Source organism: Bos taurus, chromosome 6 (genome assembly GCF_002263795.3).
Source record: "Bos taurus isolate L1 Dominette 01449 registration number 42190680 breed Hereford chromosome 6, ARS-UCD2.0, whole genome shotgun sequence".
In the NCBI taxonomy this organism is placed as follows: domain Eukaryota; kingdom Metazoa; phylum Chordata; class Mammalia; order Artiodactyla; family Bovidae; genus Bos; species Bos taurus.
In genome coordinates, this window is record NC_037333.1 from 89,154,744 (window position 1) to 89,173,587 (window position 18,844).

The window sequence follows — 18,844 nt, forward strand, 5'->3', positions numbered from 1 at the left end:
GGAAAATCATAGAACCTTGGGAAATAGGTGACAAGGAGAGGATAGAAATGGCAAAGGAATTTGGAAGAAAAAAGGAGCTCAGTCTTGTGGGAGTCAAGAGAGCAGAATTATGGAAGCAGGCATGGGGTGACTAACAGTGCAGTGATTGAAGAAAGAATGAGTGACTCCATCACAAACAAGATTCATCATTATTAAGGGAAAATTGTGCTAAAATCAGCAATAAAATAAAATAATAAAAATTGCTAAGTTGATTTTTTAACAGTGCTGCTGCTGCTAAGTCACTTCAGTCGTGTCCGACTCTGTGCGACCCCATAGATGGCAGCCCACCAGGCTCCCCCATCCCTGGGATTCTCCAGGCAAGAACACTGGAGTGGGTTGCCATTTCCTTCTCCAATGCAAGAAAGTGAAAGTGAAATTGCTCAGTCGTGCCCGACTCTTAGCGACCCCATGGACTGCAGCCCAACAGGCTCCTCTGTCCATGGGATTTTCCAGGCAAGAGTACTGGAGTGCCATTGCCTTAGAATAGGTTTTATATTGTCATCCAGCTTACCATTAATAAGAATTCTATTTGTCTTGGTAACTCAAGCACTGATCATTCAAATCGTGAATTATGAGTGGCAATGTGTTCTAGCAAGAGTTTGGCATTGTGTTTGGTCATAGCATTCAACGTTTCCATAACATTTTTCTGTTGAGTTTATTACTTTGTTGGTAAATTCTTAAAATTATTTTTTGGTGTTTTGACCTTGTGTCGGGCATTTTTGTTTACTTAAACATTTGCATAGAATAAAATTTATTTAAACAGTTACATAGAGTAAAATTCACTTTTTTTGGTATTTAGTTCCATGAATTTAGACAAATGTACAGTCATGCAACAACCACTAATATCAAAATTCCCCAGGGCTGATCCGTATATATAGTATTATGAAAGTGTTAGTGGCTCAGTTGTATCCGACTCTTTGTGACCCCAGTGGACTGTGGCCGGCCAGGCTCCTCTGTCCATGGAATTCTCCAGACAAGAATACTGGATTGGGTTGCCATTGCCTTCTCCAGGGGATCTTCCCAACCCTGGGATCAAACCTGGGTCCCCTGCATTGCAGATAGATTCTGATTCATTGGTTTAGTTCAGTTCAGTCGCTCAGTCGTGTCCGACTCTCTGCGACCCCATGAACTGCAGCACACCTGGCCTCCCTGTCCATCACCAACTCCCAGAGTTCACCCAAACCCATGTCCACTGAATCAATGATGCCATCAACCATCTCATCCTCTGTCGTCCCCTTCTCCTTCTGCCCTCAATCTTTCCCAGTATCAGGGTCTTTTCAAATGAGCCAGCTCTTTGCATCAGGTAGCCAAAATATTAGAGTTTAAGCTTCAAAATCAATCTTTCCAATGAACACCCAGGACTGATCTCCTTTAGAATAGACTGGTTGGATCTCCTTGCAGTACAAGGGTATCTCAAGAGTCTTCTCTAACACCACAGTTCAAAAGCATCAAGTCTTCAGCGCTCAGCCTTCTTTATAGTCCAAATCTCACATCCATACATGACCACTGGAAAAACCATAGCCTTGACTAGACGAACCTTTGTTGGCAAAGTAATGTCTCTGCTTTTGAATATGCTGTCTAGGTTGGTCATAACTTTCCTTCCAGGGAGTAAGCGTCTTTTGATTTCATGGCTACAGTCACCATCTGCAGTGATTTTGGAGCACAGAAAAATAAAGTCAGCCACTGATTCCACTGTTTCCCCATCTATTTCCCATGAAGTGATGGGACCAGATGCCATGAACTTAGTTTTCTGAATGTTGAGCTTTAAGCCAACTTTTTCACTCTCTTCTTTGACTTTCATCAAGAACCTCTTTAGTTCCTCTTCACTTTCTGCCATAAGGGTGGTATCATCTGCATATCTGAGGTTATTAATATTTCTCCTGGAAATCTTTATTCCAGCTTGTGCTTCCTCCAGCCCAGCGTTTCTCATGATGTACTCTGCATAGAAGTTAAATAAGCAGGGTGACAATATACAACCTTGACATACTCCTTTTCCTATTTGGAACCAGTCTGTTGTTCCATGTCTAGTTCTAACTGTTGCTTCCTGACCTGCATAGAGGTTTCTCAAGAGGCAGGTCAGGTGGTCTGGTATTCCCATTTCTTGAAGAATTTTCCACAGTTTATTATGATCCACACAGTCAAAGGCTTTGACGTAGTCAATAAAACAGAAATAGATATTTTTCTGGAACTCTCCTGCTTTTTTGATGATCCAGTGGATGTTGGCAATTTGACCTCTGGTTCCTCTGCCTTTTCTAAAAACAGCTTGAACATCTGGAAGTTCACAGTTCATGTATTGCTGAAGCCTGGCTTGGAGAATTTTAAGCATTACTTTACTAGCGTGTGAGATGAATGGAATTGTGTGTTAGTTTGAGCATTCTTTGGCATTGCCTTTCTTTGGGATCAGAATGAAAACTGACCTTTTCCAGTCCTGTGGCCACTGCTGAGTTTTCCAAATTTGCTGGCATATTGAGTGCAGCACTTTCACAGCATCATCTTCCAGGATTTGAAGTAGCTCCACTGGAATTCCATCACCTCCACTAGCTTTGTTCATAGTGATGCTTCCTAAGGCCCACTTGACTTCACATTCCAGGATGTCTGGCCTTAGGTGAGTGATCACACCATCGTGATCATCTGGGTCATGAAGATCTTTTTTGTACAGTTCTTCTGTGTATTCTTGCCACCTCTTTTAATATCTTCTGCTTCCGTTAGTTCCCTACCATTTCTTTCCTTTATCGAGCCCATCTTTGCATGAAATGTTCCCTTGGTGTCTAATTTTCTTGAAGAGATCTCTAGTCTGTCCCATTTTGTTGTTTTCCTCTATTTCTTTGCATTGATCACTGAGGAAGGCTTTCTTATCTCTCCTTGTTATTCTTTGAAACTCTGCATTCAAATGGGTATATCTTTCCTTTTCTCCTTTGCTTTTCACTTCCCTTCTTTTCACAGCTATTTGTAAGGCCTCTTCAGGCAGCCATTTTGCTTTTTTGCATTTCTTTTTCTTGGGGATGGTCTTGATTCCTGTCTCCTCTACAATGACACAAACCTCCATCCATAGTTCATCAGGCATTCTGTCTATCAGATCTAGTCCATTAAATCTATTTCTCACTTCCACTGTATAGTCATAAGGGATTTGATTTAGGTCATACCTGAATGGTCTAGTGGTTTTCTCCACTTTATTCAATTTAAGTCTGAATTTGTCAATAAGGAGTTCATGATCCGAGCCACAGTCAGCTCCAAGTCTTGTTTTTGCTGACTGTATAGAGCTTCTCCATCTTTGGCTGCAAAGAATATAATCAATCTCATTTCGGTGTCGACCATCTGATGATGTCATGTGTAGAGTCTTGTCTTGTGTTGTTGGAAGAGGGTGTTTGCTATGACCAGTGCATTCACTTGGCAGAACTCTATTAGCCTTTGCCCTGCTTCATTCTGTACTCCAAGGCCAAATTTGCCTGTTACTCCAGGTCTTTCTTGACTTCCTACTTCTGCATTCCAGTCCCCTATAATGAAAAGGACATCTTTTTTGGATATTAGTCTAGAAGGTCTTGAGCCATCAGGGAAGCCCCTATATAGTATTATGGATACTGTTTAAAGTCCTTTTTTAGATTACTTATCATGAAGTGAGTTGGATTTTCTTGAATCTGATGTTTGCAAGATACTTCTGCTAGGGTTTGGGGAAGATATTCTGGGCAGCCTTCAGATTTTTTTCTTCACCACCTTCACAGAGTCAAACCATTTCCTTCTCAAACGGCTCCTCCGAGTCTTTGTGTTACCATTCACTGTGAACTATGTGAGGTGCAAGAGGGCTTCTTCTGCCTTTATTCCTACATGCAATAGGAGAGAGAGATTTTGCAATTTGCTATGACCTCCTTCACCTTCAGGAAGTATATTTTTGTAATCATTTTTCAGAGATCCATCACTACTGGCCATTTTGTTATTGTTTGAACTTCTTTCTGCCTTTCTCCCTGTGTGATATCTACTAACTCTGCGCACCTGGGTACTGTTACGTATTTTTGGAGTCTGTGAAAAATATGTCTTCTACTTTTGCTAAAAAGAAGGATTGTACAGTTTTTGTTGTTGTCATTAACTGGGTAATTTTGCATGTTATCTGGGAGGAGCAGATAGAAGATCCTGTTTAACACATCCATGTTCTTACTGGAAGTCCTTCCTTTAACTGCTCTCATCACTGCCTTTCTCTCCTTCCCTTTCCTTGGCTCACACATTAAGCTCTGGTATCCCTCATACTGCCAACTCGTCTTATTCCTACATCACTTTATTAAAGCATGGAGTACTTCCTGTTATATCCTAGACCATGTCATCATTTCCTGAACATATAATTTCAAAGTTGATCCACTTTTTCCTGCTATCCTTTTGACTTGAAATGCCCTTTTATTCTTTCCCTGATTAGTATACTCTTGTTCATACTTCATGAGCTAAAAATGTGTTTGACTCCTTTAGGAAGCCTTCTTTGACATCTCCTCAGCTGTTGTTGTTTCTGACTCTTTGTGACTTCGTGGACTGCTGCACACCAGGCTTCCCTGTCCTTTAGTCTCTCCAGGAGTTTGCTCAAATTCATGTACACTGAGTCAGTGATGCTATCTAATCATCTCATCCTCTGCTACCTCCTTCTCCTTTTTCCTTCAGTCTTTCCCAGCATCAGGGTCTTTTCCAGTGAGTCAGCTCTTTGTATCAGGTGGCCAAAGTACAGGAGCTTCAGCTTCAGCATCAATCCTTCCAATGAGTATTCAGGGTTGATTTCCCTTACGATTGACTACTTTGATCTCCTTACTCTCCAAAGGACTCTCAAGAGTCTTCTCCAGGACCACAATTTGAAAGCCTCCATTCTTCAGCCTTCTTTATGGTCCAACTCTCAAATCCATACGTGACTACTGGAAAAACCGTAGCTTTGACCATATGGATCTTTGTAGGCAAGATGATGTCTCTGCTTTTTAATACACTGTCTAGGTTGGTCATAGCTTTCCTTCCAAGGAGCAAGCATCTTTTAATTTCATGTCTTCAGTCACCATCCACAGTGATTTTGAAGCCCAAGAAAATAAAACCTGTCATTGCTTCCACTTTTTCCCCTTTCATTTGCCATGAAGTGAGGCAAATCACTCTCTCACCTGTGTTTCCACAGCACACTGTCCCATTTTCACTGCACTTACTTTGTTGCTTTCAATATTTATGTATCTTATTATCAAGCCAGTGAGTGTGCCCTGCTCTATGTATTGGCCTGTCAATATAAAACTTTCAAATTCTTGGTTTCTTGGACTCTACTTGGAAATCTCCTATGATGAACAGCACATTCCTTCATTTGGTCTCATTTGACTTTCTACTGGTCAACTGAAGGGTGCAATATTTTGAGTCACTAGATTTCCATATCTAGCTTTTGCTTGCAAAGTGTTTTGATAATTTCAAAGCAATTTTACTATTCTTAGGATGTTACTGGAACTCCTCTAGAATTGAAGCCTCATAAAAAAAAAAAAAAACTCAGTAATTACTAATAGAAGTTATTCTGCATTCCAGGTGATGCAACTGTGACAATAGCTCACAGATATACCCCCAAAGAGCAACTGAAGATCCATACTCTGTTGGCAGATGTTATCATAGTTGCTGCAGGTAAGTCTTTAGTGCCTGTTATTTGTTGAAATGTCACATCAGCAGACTAATTCCTTCCCTGGTTGCTGACATGTCTATAAGAATAGCTTCTTGGAAGAATTAGGTATATGTACAACTAACTTCCATTCTGTCTTTTGGTAATCATGATATTGGTCCATTATGCCTGTGTTAGCATTTGTTACTTCATTATGGGAAACCAAAACAGTCTTTGGAATAACAGATTAAGCACAAGAGTGAACGTGTACTTTGACAATTACTTTGAAGGTGTAATTGGTTCCAAACATGAATAAGTTAAGAGGAGACTGGTAGGAAATGCTGTTGAAAAGGTAGTCAGGGCTACCTCATGTAGGATCTTGTAAACCCTCCATGGACTTTCATATAAGCCAAGGATGGCTGTGAGCAAAAGATCAGTATGGTTTGGCTTATGTTTTTAAAATATTACTTATATTGTGTCAAGGAGAATTGATTCTAGAACAGTAAGAGTAGAAACAGAGAGAGTAGTTATGCACTTCTATTTAATGAATCTCGATTTTCCCTTAATTTGTTTTATATTCAAACGTACAAAGTAATTCTACCCTTCACTTCTAGCTTTACTCTTGCCATGTAGTATTTCTGCATTACAGACAACTGTGACTCTTCTTGTTTTATCCAAGGCTTGAATGGGGGCATTTTTCACTTTGTTTATCAATTAGATGTTACTGATAATTTCAAGACTTTACAGTTAAATTGTTGAATATTTACAAACTACAAAGGGAGGGTAAAAGTTCCAGAAGAAATTGAGTTTGACGAAGAGAATGATAATAGTTTAAATTAGTTTCAATCAAGTTTAACTCACTTTTTAAATAATATAGACCCTTCTCTGGAACTCAGAATATATATGTGATGATTCCAGGTGGAGTAATTTGCCTCTTTGTAGAGTAAAAATAGAAATATTACATTTTCATGAAGTCACCAGTAAACTGGTAAAGCTGATCACATTTCCTGTTTTTCTGAAAAATTATATTCAAGAGATATCAAATGCAAATTTTTGAACTGAGTTGACACAACTAAGACATCAGATGTTTAGAGAGGCAATAAAAGTTTGTATACCATAGGTCAACATTAAGTAAAATGCTGTGCAGCAGCTGATATATTAGCAGAGACAAATACCGACTCCTTTTTAGAAATACTAGGGTTCACACACCAGTTTCAGGATTTGGTGAGCAGAGAGAAATTAGAGCGATCTTCCCAGTTTATCTCTAACTTTAGACAGAATGAAATTACGTTATCTTTAAAAGGTGCTGTTGGCTCCAGTATTCAGTTCAGTTAAGTTCAGTGGCTCAGTCGTGTCCCACTCTTCGCGACCCCATGAATCGCAGCATGCCAGGCCTCCCTGTCCATCACCAACTCCAGGAGTTCACCCAGACCCACGTCCATCAAGTCAGTGATGCCATCCAGCCATATCATCCTCTGTTGTCCCCTTCTCTTCCTGTCCCCAATCCCTCCCAGCATCAGAGTCTTTTCCAATGAGTCAACTCTTCACCTGAGGTGGCCAAAGTACTGGAGTTTCAGCTTCAGCATGATTCCTTCCAAAGAAATCCCAGGGCTGATCTCCTTCAGAATGGACTGGTTGGATCTCCTTGCAGTCCAAGGGACTCTCATGAGTCTTCTCCAACACCACAGTTCAAAAGCATCAATTCTTTGGCGCTCAGCCTTCTTCACAGTCCAACTCTCACATCCATACATGACCACAGGAAAAACCATAGCCTTGACTAGACAGACCTTTGTTGGCAAAGGAATGTCTCTGCTTTTGAATATGCTGTCTAGGTTGGTCATAACTTTCCTTCCAAGGAGAAAGCATCTTTTAATTTCGTGGCTGCAGTCACCATCTGCAGTGATTTTGGAGCCCAAAAAAATAAAGTCTGACACTGTTTCCACTGTTTCCCCATCTATTTCCCATGAAGTGATGGGACCAGATGCCATGATCTTCATTTTCTGAATGTTGAACTTTAAGCCAACTTTTTCAGTCTCCTCTTTCACTTTCATCAAGAGGCTTTTTAGTTCCTCTTCAATTTCTGCCATAAGGGTGGTGTCATCTGCATATCTGAGGTTATGGATATTTCTCCCGGCAATCTTGATTCCAGCTTGTGTTTCTTCCAGTCCAGCATTTCTCATGATGTACTCTGCATATAAGTTAAATAAGCAGGGTGATAATATACAGCCTTGATGTACCCCTTTTCCTATTTGAAACCAGTCTGTTGTTCCATGTCCAGTTCTAACTGTTGCTTCCTGACCTGCATAGAGGTTTCTCAAGAAGCAGGTCAGGTGGTCTGGTATTCCCATCTCTTTCAGAATTTTCCACACTTTATTGTGATCCACACAGTCAAAAGCTTTGGCATAGTCAAGAAAGCAGAAATAGATGTTTTCCTGGAACTCTCTTGCTTTTTTGATGACCCAGCGGATGTTGGCAATTTGATCTCTGGTTCCTCTGCCTTTTCTAAAACCAGCTTGAACATCAGGAAGTTCACGGTTCATGTATTGCTGAAGCCTGGCTTGGAGAATTTTGAGCATTACTTTACTCGCGTGTGAGATGAGTGCAATTGTGCGATAGTTTGAGCATTCTTTGGCATTGCCTTTCTTTGGGATTGGAATGAAAACTGACCTTTTCCAGTCCTGTGGCCACTGCTGAGTTTTCCAAATTTGCTGGCATATTGAGTGCAGCACTTTCACAGCATCATCTTTCAGAATTTGAAATAGCTCAACTGGAATTCCATCACCTCCACTAGCTTTGTTCGTAGTGATGCTTTCTAAGGCCCACTTGACTTCACATTCCAGGATGTCTGGCTCTAGGTCAGTGATCACATCATGGTAATTATCTGGGCTCCAGTATTACCAACTTGTAAAGACTGTTTCACCATTGAACTCATTTCCCATTTACCAATTATGACATTAAATGCATATTTTATTGTAGTGGAGTAACATCCCTCAGTGTTCATTCAGTTCATGTTTTTTTAAATTTTGATAAAAAAATGACAAATGTGTGATCAAAATCCTCTTTTCAGAACCACTGACATTCTTTGTGACTAAATCAAAGCTTATGTCACAAGTATACATTCTTGAGTTCCTGCTGTGGACTCACCGTATGCTCCTTTGTAAAGGCTTAAATCAGAACTTTGTAAAAGGCAAAGGAACAAGAGATAAAATTACCAACATCCATTAGATCATAGAAAAAGCAAGAGAGTTTCAGAAAACATCTACTTCTACTTCTTCATTTACTATGCTAAAGCCTTTGACTGTGTGAATCACAACAAACTGTGGAAAATTCTGAAAGAGATGGGAATACCAGACCACCTTGCCTATCTCCCAAGAAACCTGTATTCAGGTGGAGAAACAACAGATAGAACCAGACATGGAACAACTGACTGGTTCCAAACTGGGAAAGGAGTACATCAAGGCTGTATGTTGTCACCCTGCTTGTTTAACTTCTGTGCAGAGTACATCATGTGAAGTGCTGAGCTGGATGAAGCACAAGCTGGAATCAAGATTGCTGGGAGATATATCAATAACCTCAGATATGTGATGACACCACCTTTATGGCAGGGTGAACTAAAAAGCCTTTTGATAAAGGAGAAAGAGGAGAGTGAAAAAGTTGGCTTAAAACTCAACATTCAGAAAACTAAGATCATGGCATCCCATCCCATCAGTTCATGGCAAATAGATGGGAAAACAACAGAAACAGTGAGAGAATTTATTTCGGGGGGATACAAAATCACTGCAGGTGGTGTCTGCAGCCATGACATTAAAAGATGCTTGCTTCTTGAAAGAAAAGCTATGACAAACCTAGACAGCATATTAAAAAGCAGAGACATTACTTTGCCAACAAAAGTCCATCTAGTCAAAACTGTGTTTTTTCCAGTAGTCATGTATGGATGTGAGAGTTGGACTATAAATAAGGCTGAGCACCTAAGAATTGATGCTTTCAAACTATGGTGTTGGAGAAGACTCTAGAGAGTCCCTTGGACTGCAAGGAGATCAAACCAGTCAATCCTAAAGGAAATCAATCCTGAATGTTCATTGGAAGGAATGATGCTGAAGCTGAAGCTACAGTACTTTGGCCACCTGATGGGAAGAGCTGACTCATTTGAAAAGACCCTGATGCTGAGAAAGATTGAGGGCAGGAGGAGAAGGGGACGACAGAGGACAAGATGGTTGGATGGCATCACCGACTCAATGGACATGAGTTTGAGCAAGCTCCAGGAGATGGTGGAGGACAGGGAATCCTGGCATGCTGCGGTCTATGGGGTCGCAAAGAGTCAGATATGACTGAGTGAACAAAAACAACAAATCAGAACTGAATACAGGGGTTAAAAATAAGACAGAAAAAGACAAAGGAAAATAAGAGAAGGGAAAGGAGGAGCCAAGCCTATATAAAGTGAACAAGTGAAAGTGTTAGTCCATCGGTCATGTCCGACTCTTTTGAACTGCTTGAACAGTAGCCTGTCGGGCTCCTCTGTCCATGGAATTCTCCAGGCAAGAATACTGGAGTGGGTAGCCATTCCTTTCTCCAGAGGATCTTCCCCACCCAGGGATCTAACCCAGGTCTCTTGCATTGTAGGCTGATTCTTCACCCTCTGAACCACCAAGCCAGAAGGTACTCAGACCCCTAGCGGTAGAGCCTCTGTGGAGACTCTAGAAGCTGCAGCCATCCTGCTCAGGATAGCCTTTTACCACCAGAGGGCGCCAGTCAGGTGTGCAGCTACTGCAAACAGCCAGCTGGACACACTCCATCCTTATTCTGAGGGGGAAGACATTTTGAATGAAAGCAGTGCAATCTGGTCTTGCTCCTGCCTTATATTCTAGTCCTAATGCCTCCAACTATTAATAGATACTAAAGTATTCTGAAAGCTGGAAGACTGCCCTATACAAAGTCCTCCCATCATCCCCAAGAAATAAATATTTGGATAATGGGAAATTTCTGGAAAGAAAATTGAGAATTATAAGAAATAACTATAGATTGCTACATTTTCACTTCCTTAATAAACACCTGGAGATTTAAGGGTAAAATATGTAGATATTAGTAAATGACGGTAAAGTATAAATTAATGTAAAAAAGAAATTCCATATAACCAGACGATAAGAAATAAATATTTCTAAAATGACCGCATCATCATGTGTGGGGAACATACAAATACAATTAGCAGTGGGTATTAAAGAAGGAGATAGTGATCTAATAGCAGAGTTGCTGAAACAGGGAGGGCTGGATCGTTATCATAAGGAAGATGTCAGCATATGTGGAAGCAGTTGCATCTAAAGGTTGGGAACAGTAGAAGGAGGAACAGGGCGTAATGTATCAGAAAGTTTAATAATGTTTGAGAAATGACAGTACAGAATGTAGTGATGAAGTCTCAGAATGGGCTTGAACAAGAAAAAGGGAAAAAAGGAAATCATTTTGTGAATATCCTGGGGCATGAATAAAATTAGCTTATATTAACCTCACCCCTCCAGTTTCTCAAATTCCCATAGGTTTAACTATGCATCCCTTACCTTTTAAATATCTATTTTCAAAAATCAAGAATTGGACTAATTTAGAAGCTCAGACTTGAAAATCAGATCGTCAGACTACTTCCCAAGTAGCACTCGTGGTAAAGAACCTGCCTGCCAATGCAGGAGACATAATGAGGCAAAGGTTCGATCCCTGGGTCGGGAAGATTCCCTGGAAAAGGGAATGGCTACCCACTCCAGTATTCTTGCCTGGAGAATTCCATGGACAGAGGAGCCTTGTGGGCTACAATCCATGAGGTCGCAAAGAGTCAGGACATGAATGAGTGACTAACACACAGAAACTCAAATCTGAAAATCACATTGTCAAACTGCATTTAGAAATAAGAAGTTCAAGTCTCTATAGCTACCGCTGAGTTCACAGGAAGCATGAGTCTGTTTCTAGGGTATTTTCCTGTGCCATGCTTATAGCACTCAACACCTGTGTATGGTTGTCTGTCACCTTCACTAGACTAGAGCAGGGACAAGGCTGGGTTTTGTTGTTGTTGGCTCTTTTTCTAGCCAAGTGCTTAGAACAGTATCTGACCCATAGTGGTACTCAGTAAATGTGTACTATAATTGTGTAATCTTGAGATTACAATTGGAGCAAGGATTTCTTCAAATTGATATAAACTTAGCTGATAAATATGTAAGAATACTTTTATAAGGATGAAATTGTTAGTCTAAGATATTGGTTGATTTGCTTAGAGATAACATTATTTTTATGACTACTAAACTTCCTGCTTTGTCATTGTAAATTGATAAAGCCATAAAAGTGAAAGATGTGTTTATAAAAAATCAGTTCATGTCACTAGGTAGATGAATGGATTTATTTTAAAGATTCAGTTCAGTTCAGTTCAGTCACTCAGTCGTGTCCGACTCTTTGCGACCCCATGAATCGCAGCATGCCAGGCCTTCCTGTCCATCACCAACTCCCGGAGTTCACTCAGACCCAGGTCCATCGAGTCAGTGGTGCCATCTAACCATCTCATCCTCTGTCGTCCCCTTCTCCTTCTGCCCCCCAATCCCTCCCAACATCAGAGTCTTTTCCAATGAGTCAACTCCTCACATGAGGTGGCCAAAGTACTGGAGTTTCAGCTTTAGCATCATTCCTTCCAAAGAAATCCCAGGGCTGATCTCCTTCAGAATGGACTGGTTGGATCTCCTTGCAGTCCAAGGGACTCTCAAGAGTCTTCTCCAACACCACAGTTCAAAAGCATCAATTCTTCGGCACTCAGCTTTCTTCACAGTCCAACTCTCACATCCATACATGACCACTGGACAAACCATAGCCTTGACTAGACGAACCTTTGTTGGCAAAGTAATGTCTCTGCTTTTCAATATGCTATCTAGGTTGGGCATAAAATTATTAAGATCAAAACTTAGAGCAGGATGAAGAAAATAAGGAGACTATGATAGACATCTAAAATATAGTAAGAAAGGAGAAAGATAAGGGGGAGGGATAAATTAGAAGGTTGGGATTAACATGGCTCAGTGGGTAAAGAAATTGCCTGCAATGCAGGAGACATAGGAGATGCAGGTTTGAATTCCTGGATCAGGAAGATCCTCTGGAGGAGCAAATGGCAACCCACTCCAGTGTTCTTGCCTTGAGAATCCCATGGACAGAGGAGCCTGGCAGGCTGTAGTCCACGGGGTCACAAAGAGTTAGACACAACTGAGTTACTAAGCACACACACTCTGTGTAAAATAGATAATCAACCAGGACTTACTGTAAAGCACAAGGAACTCTACTCAATACTCTGTAATAACCTATATGGAAAAAGAATCTGAAAAGAATAGATATATGTATATGCATAAATGAGTCACCTTGCTGTACACCTGAAACTAACACAGCATTGTAAATCAACTATACTCCAATATAAAACGAATTTTAAAAATAAAAATATAAAGAAGTAGTTTAGGGGAAGGCTAAATTGGCTTTGTGTAAGATAATGATAAAATAGGGGAAAGTAGCCAGATTAAGGAACCAGTTTTAAGAATATGGATAAAGCCTTTGGCTCACCCGCATCTCATGCTTACAGGAAGCTGGGGGAAGTCTTTAGTTTGTAAAAGTCGTAGGAATCTTGATTATCCAGACAAGATAGGCAATGTTTTCCCCAGACATTGTCCGAAGGACCCTCCACCCATCTGAGTAAAGTCTGTGGAATTAGCTTCATTCAGAAGATGAGCTGCTGAGTCAATGCCACGAGCATATTAACTTCTGGCTGCAGAGTGTCATAGTCGGTGAAAGCTGGTGTTTTGTCCACTAAGCTCTCTCCGCCAGCGTGATGTATGAACCTTCACAGTCATAACTGAAGCGTCTATATTGCAACACTTTTAATGATGGACACTGTAATATAAAGCAGGATAAATGAGCAATTCAGTAATTTGGAATATTCATACTTACTTGTCATAAAATGCAAGCTGACCAACTAACTTCTTTCTACTGCTTCTCCCATCATATTATCAAGTTTTAGACACACTCCCATTACACAACATCCTAGGCTCAAAGCTTTCCCTCTGGTAGGTTTCCTCCTCCTTGAAGCCAGGTTAGTAAATTTCACGATGGCAGGAAGTTCCAAGGGGTGGGGCATGGAAATACTCTACTGGACCATCTGAAGTTCATGCAACTCGAGAGAGGAGTTTGCTCACTCTCAGTCCTGGGTGCTTCCTGAATGAATGCTCACCCATTTCACGGTCTCACTGAAGCTACTGTTCTTCTTGTATCCTATTTCTGACTCTTTATCTTGTCCCCTTTGGCCTCTGTTTCTGCATTTAGAATTCCTTTCTGCTTTCCTAAATTTGTCATTTATCTCAATTTTTTTTCAATTATTTTCAATGCTATAGAGTAGTGTAAAAAGCACAGGCCTTGGGAATTTCCTGGTGGTCCAGTGGTTAGAACTCCACAGTCTCATTGCCAAGGCCTGGGTTCAATCCCTGGTTGGAGTTATTACTTTGTTATCTTTTTATGGCATGTCTTTAAACATTTTATATCGTTAAATATTTAAAATGTGCTTTTTAAATATAGCAAAAGAACAATGTTGCAAGCATCAATCAGGTTTGTCATATCTAAATATTGTTGTGTTTTCAATTTCTACATGCTGTACGTTTCTGCAACTTGCTTTGTTCTGGTTAACATCATGCTTTGGAGATTTGCCCATATAAATACATGCAGTGCTAGTTAAATAATACTCAGTTGACTGAGTATCCATTTTCTGTTGATGGATATGTATGTTATTTCCATTTTACTGCAATTGTAAAAAGTGCTGTAGTGCTGTACAGAAATAAATCTGTACATATTTCCTCAGGCTCATTCTTTCTTTCAACAGATATTAATTTTGCCCTCCATCAGGTGCTGGAAAACAAAGATACATAAATTATAGATTCAGCTTTTGGGAAATTCAGAGCCTAGCAGAGGAGAAAGATGTACAAATTAGTATAATACAGTTTGCTGATACAGTATTAGAAGTATTTGTAGATAGATATGTTTATGTCTGGTTATCTATTAAAGAGAGACACAGAAAGACAGATAGTAGAGAGATAGAGAAACAAAGACCAAGAGGCACAGAGACACACAGACAAAGATGGAGAAAAACAGAGAAAGAGAGACAGAGACAGACAGACAGACATAGAGAGAGACAGAGGATGTGTCACTGAGGAGGACTGACAGCTATGTTTCACTGACCCTGAAGGCGAAATGACTGAGTGGGGGTCCCATCCCACAGAGTGAACAGTAATTCCCTGGGAAGAATCAAAGGGAAGGGGCCTTCTGGAAGCTTAAAGCTGTAAAATACCGTGTGTGTGTGCATGTGTGTGTGCTTGATTTCTCAGTCATGGCTGGTTCTTTGTGACCCCATGGATTGTAGCCCACTTGGCTCCTCTGACCGTTGAACCTTGCTAGCAAGAATTCTTGAATGGGGTGCTATTTTCTACTCCAGTAAAACACTGTGCATATATCAAAAAATGTTCAGTTCAGTCCAGTCACTCAGTCGTGTCCAGCTCTTTGCGACCCCATGGACTGTAGCACACCAGGCTTCCCTGTCCATCACAACTCCCGTAACCTCCTGTAACTTACTCAAACCCATGTTCATCAAGTCGATGATGCCATCCGACAATCTCATCCTCTGTCGTCCCCTTCTCCTCCTGCCTTCAATCTTTTCCAGCATCAGGGTCTTTTCAAATGAGTCAGTTCTTCGCATCAGGTGACCAAAGTATTGGAGTTTCAGCTTCAGCATCAATGATTCCAATGAATATTCAGGACTGATTTCTTGAATGTTAAAATGTTAACTCTTTCAAAATGATGCTTCTCTGTGAGTGGTGAAAGATGAAACAGCATTCTGAAAGAGCCAGAGAGCAAAATAAATGAAGAGATTTGGATTTTATCCTGTCAGTTATGGATTAAACTTTATTTATTTTTGTAACACACCACTTCACTTTTAATGTAAGAAACTTACAAAAACATGCTTACGTTTTCCCCTTCCATCTTGTGTGCTACTGTTGTACATTTTCCTTGTGTATAGTAGTAAACCCCATGATACGTTGCTGTTACATTTGCTAAATAGTCAATTATATTTAAAATAAATTTTAATAAGAAAACTATTTCATAACTATGCATGTATTTCTCATCTCTCATATCATTTTCTCTTAACCTGAAGGATTCCCTTTATTGTTTCTTTTTAGCTCATCTCTCATATCATTTTCTCTTAACCTGAAGGACTCCCTTTATTGTTTCTTTTTGGCTTTTGTTTTCTGTTGTAGTGCAGGTGATTAACCCCGTTGTCATAGTTTCAGGTGCTCAGCAAAGTGATTCAGTTACACATATACATGTATGTAGTCGGGTTCTTTTTCCATATAGGTTATTACAGAGTCCTGAGTAGAGTTCCTTGTGCTATACAGCAAGTCCTGGTTGATTATCTACTTTACATATAGTGTGTGTCCATAATCACTCAGTTGTGTCTGACTCTTTGTGACCCCGTGGACTGCAGCCTGCCAGGCTCCTCTGTCCATGAGATTCTCGAGACAAGAATACTGGAGTGGGTTGCCATTTCCTCCTGCAGAGGATCTTCCCCACCAAGCGATCAAACCTGTGTCTCCTGCACTCTTTCCCCATTTAGATTGTTAAATAATATCGAAGAAGTCCCCTGTGCTATACGGTAGGTCCTCGTGGATTATCCATTTTAAATATAGTAGTGTGTGCATGTCAATTCCAAACTCCCTGATTCAGATGGAGAAAGACAAATATTTCATGATATCACTTAAATGCAGATTCAAAAAAAAAAAAAAGATACAAATGCACTTATTTACAAAACAGACTCACACACTTAAAGAACAAACTTATCGTTACCAGGGGTGAAGGGTTGGGGAAAGGGTAAACTTTAAATAGGTGTAAACATTGGAATAACATGATGATATTTAAATTTTTGAAGGGTTACCCTGGTAGCCCATGGGCAGGGATGTGGTTGGGAGTAGCATTGATGTGGTTCTAAACTAATATAATAGTTGAAAATCAAACAGAGAAAGAAAAAGTAGACTAATCTTTCTGGCTTTGGATCCTGGGCATATGGTGTTACTGTTAACAAGGGAGAGCATGCAGAAGGGAAGTAAGATTTGTGTGGAGAAATGAGAGGATGAGAGGTGATGATGAATCTCATTTGAACTTGTTGAGTTCGAAACACTCACAGTATATTGAGGTGGAGAAATCCAGTAGAGGCCTGATATATGTGGATTTGGGGTTAGGAAGAGAACTCTAATCTGGACTGACAAGTTTGGAAGTCATTAGTGTCAATGGTACTAGACATGAGTTTGTTTAGACAAGACAAGTATTTATATAATCAATTCCATTCTCTTCCTCTTTTATTATTTTGTTACACTTCAAAATTCACAATGTGATGTTTAAGAGTTTTTAAATAAAGACATTCCATATCATCCCATGTTAGCCTGATGTATTTAAATTTTACATATTAATAATATTAAGGCATATTTTATGCTTTACACAAGTGTTATCAAACAACTTTTTTAAAGCAAAGTTGTGTGGATTGTATAGTTATGTCACACTCGTATAGTAGAGACAGAATTATACTCTAAAAACAGAATGATTATCTTAAATTCATAAATGTTGAATCTTTCCACATAGATACTTAAAAATCATTAATAAATGTTTCTCACAGCTTATATTTTATGTTCATGCTTGTGTTTCTGTTATGTTCACAGTAAATTTGTCATAATTATTCTTTATCATTCAATGCATTTGATTTCCATTATATAGTTTGGTTAAGTTTCCCAGTGGACCTGCTTTTTCCAGTCTTAATTCTCACAGCCTATTTTACTGTCAAATAATTTTTTTCATCAGAGACAGCCTAATTTCAGTACCTGCATTTCTCATGCCTATTTATTGGTTAAATGCTTTGTAAAAATAGGAACAAATGATTTTCTCAGTACTTTATGGTCTGATTATCTGTTTTCTGAGCCTGATCTGCTTAATTTTTGCTTGAATAATCTATTGACTTAAATTCATCCTTTTTTTAAAAAAACTAGGATCTGAAATGAAAGTTCTACATACTTTAAATATACTCTGTAATTTTTCCTATCCATTTAGGCTCTTTTTCTGTTCATCCAGTATATTTTTCCTATTTATAATTCTACTCCTATGGTGTCCATTCAACTCTGGAGGGTCTGATTAAGGCAGACATGGTCATGACATTCATAACCATGGTAGTAACTATTAAAAGTCCTTTATCCCTCTGTTGGGTTTCCCTGGTAGCTCAGTGGTAAGTAATCCACTTACCAATGCCAGTGCAGGAGACATGGATTCGATCCCTGGGTTGGGAAGATCCCCTGGAATAGCAAATGGCAACCCATTCCAGTATTCTACCTGGGAAATCACATGGATAGAAGAATCGGACTGGCTACAGTCCATGGGGTTGCAAACAGTCAGACACAACTTAGTGACTAAACAACAAACAAACAACAGCAAATTCCTCTCTTAACAAATTATTGCCTCTGCATTAAAAGACAATAGATTCTAGGGCATCTAATCCATATTTAGATGGATTTAGGAATGGTGCCTAAAATCATGATATTTTCCTTGTATATCAGTAAATAATTTAAAATCTACTCTACAGCTTCTGTGCCATTTTGAATATGGCCCTTGAATATTATGACTCACTTCAACAACTGACTCCAGTAAACTGACTCTGGACTACAGAGGAGGTAGAAGGCAGTTTTTAAAACCATGCCTTCAGTGGGCTTATCTCTTTCTAGTTTATTAATTGTTTAGTAGGCCTAACTTTATATGAGGCTGTATCAAGTCTTTGTTTATAGTTGTTAAAAAAAAGCTGTCTAGCAACACCCATATAAGGCATAAAATATGCCTTAATATTATGTGAAATTTAAATACATGATACTAACATGGGATGACAGTGGCTGCCTTTATTTAAAGTAGAAAAGTCTCTTTCAAGCATCATGTTGAAAATTTTGAAGTGTTAACCAAATAATAAAAGAGGAGAAGGAGAATGGAAATACAGAGGACCTAGATGAGATGTGATGAGTAAAAAACAGTATGAATTACAAGTGGGACAGTACTGACGTTATTCATACCATCTCGTGATCTCCAGTAGCCGGGACCATGTCTTATTTATCTTTATATTTCTTGTACCTCGTGAAGAACCTTACATTG

General features: G+C 39.6%; 1 protein-coding gene across 6 annotated transcripts in view; it reads left to right on the top strand.

Moving 5' to 3' along the window:
- MTHFD2L (methylenetetrahydrofolate dehydrogenase (NADP+ dependent) 2 like) overlaps nucleotides 1-18,844 on the top strand; it is a 151,884-nt gene that overhangs the window by 61,681 nt on the left and 71,359 nt on the right. For all 6 annotated transcript variants that reach the window (XM_024993325.2, NM_001206095.4, XM_024993327.2 and 3 more), the window contains one exon: nucleotides 5,560-5,652. In XM_024993325.2, coding sequence (XP_024849093.1) covers nucleotides 5,560-5,652 — 93 coding nt within the window. The remainder of the gene's footprint in view (nucleotides 1-5,559; nucleotides 5,653-18,844) is intronic.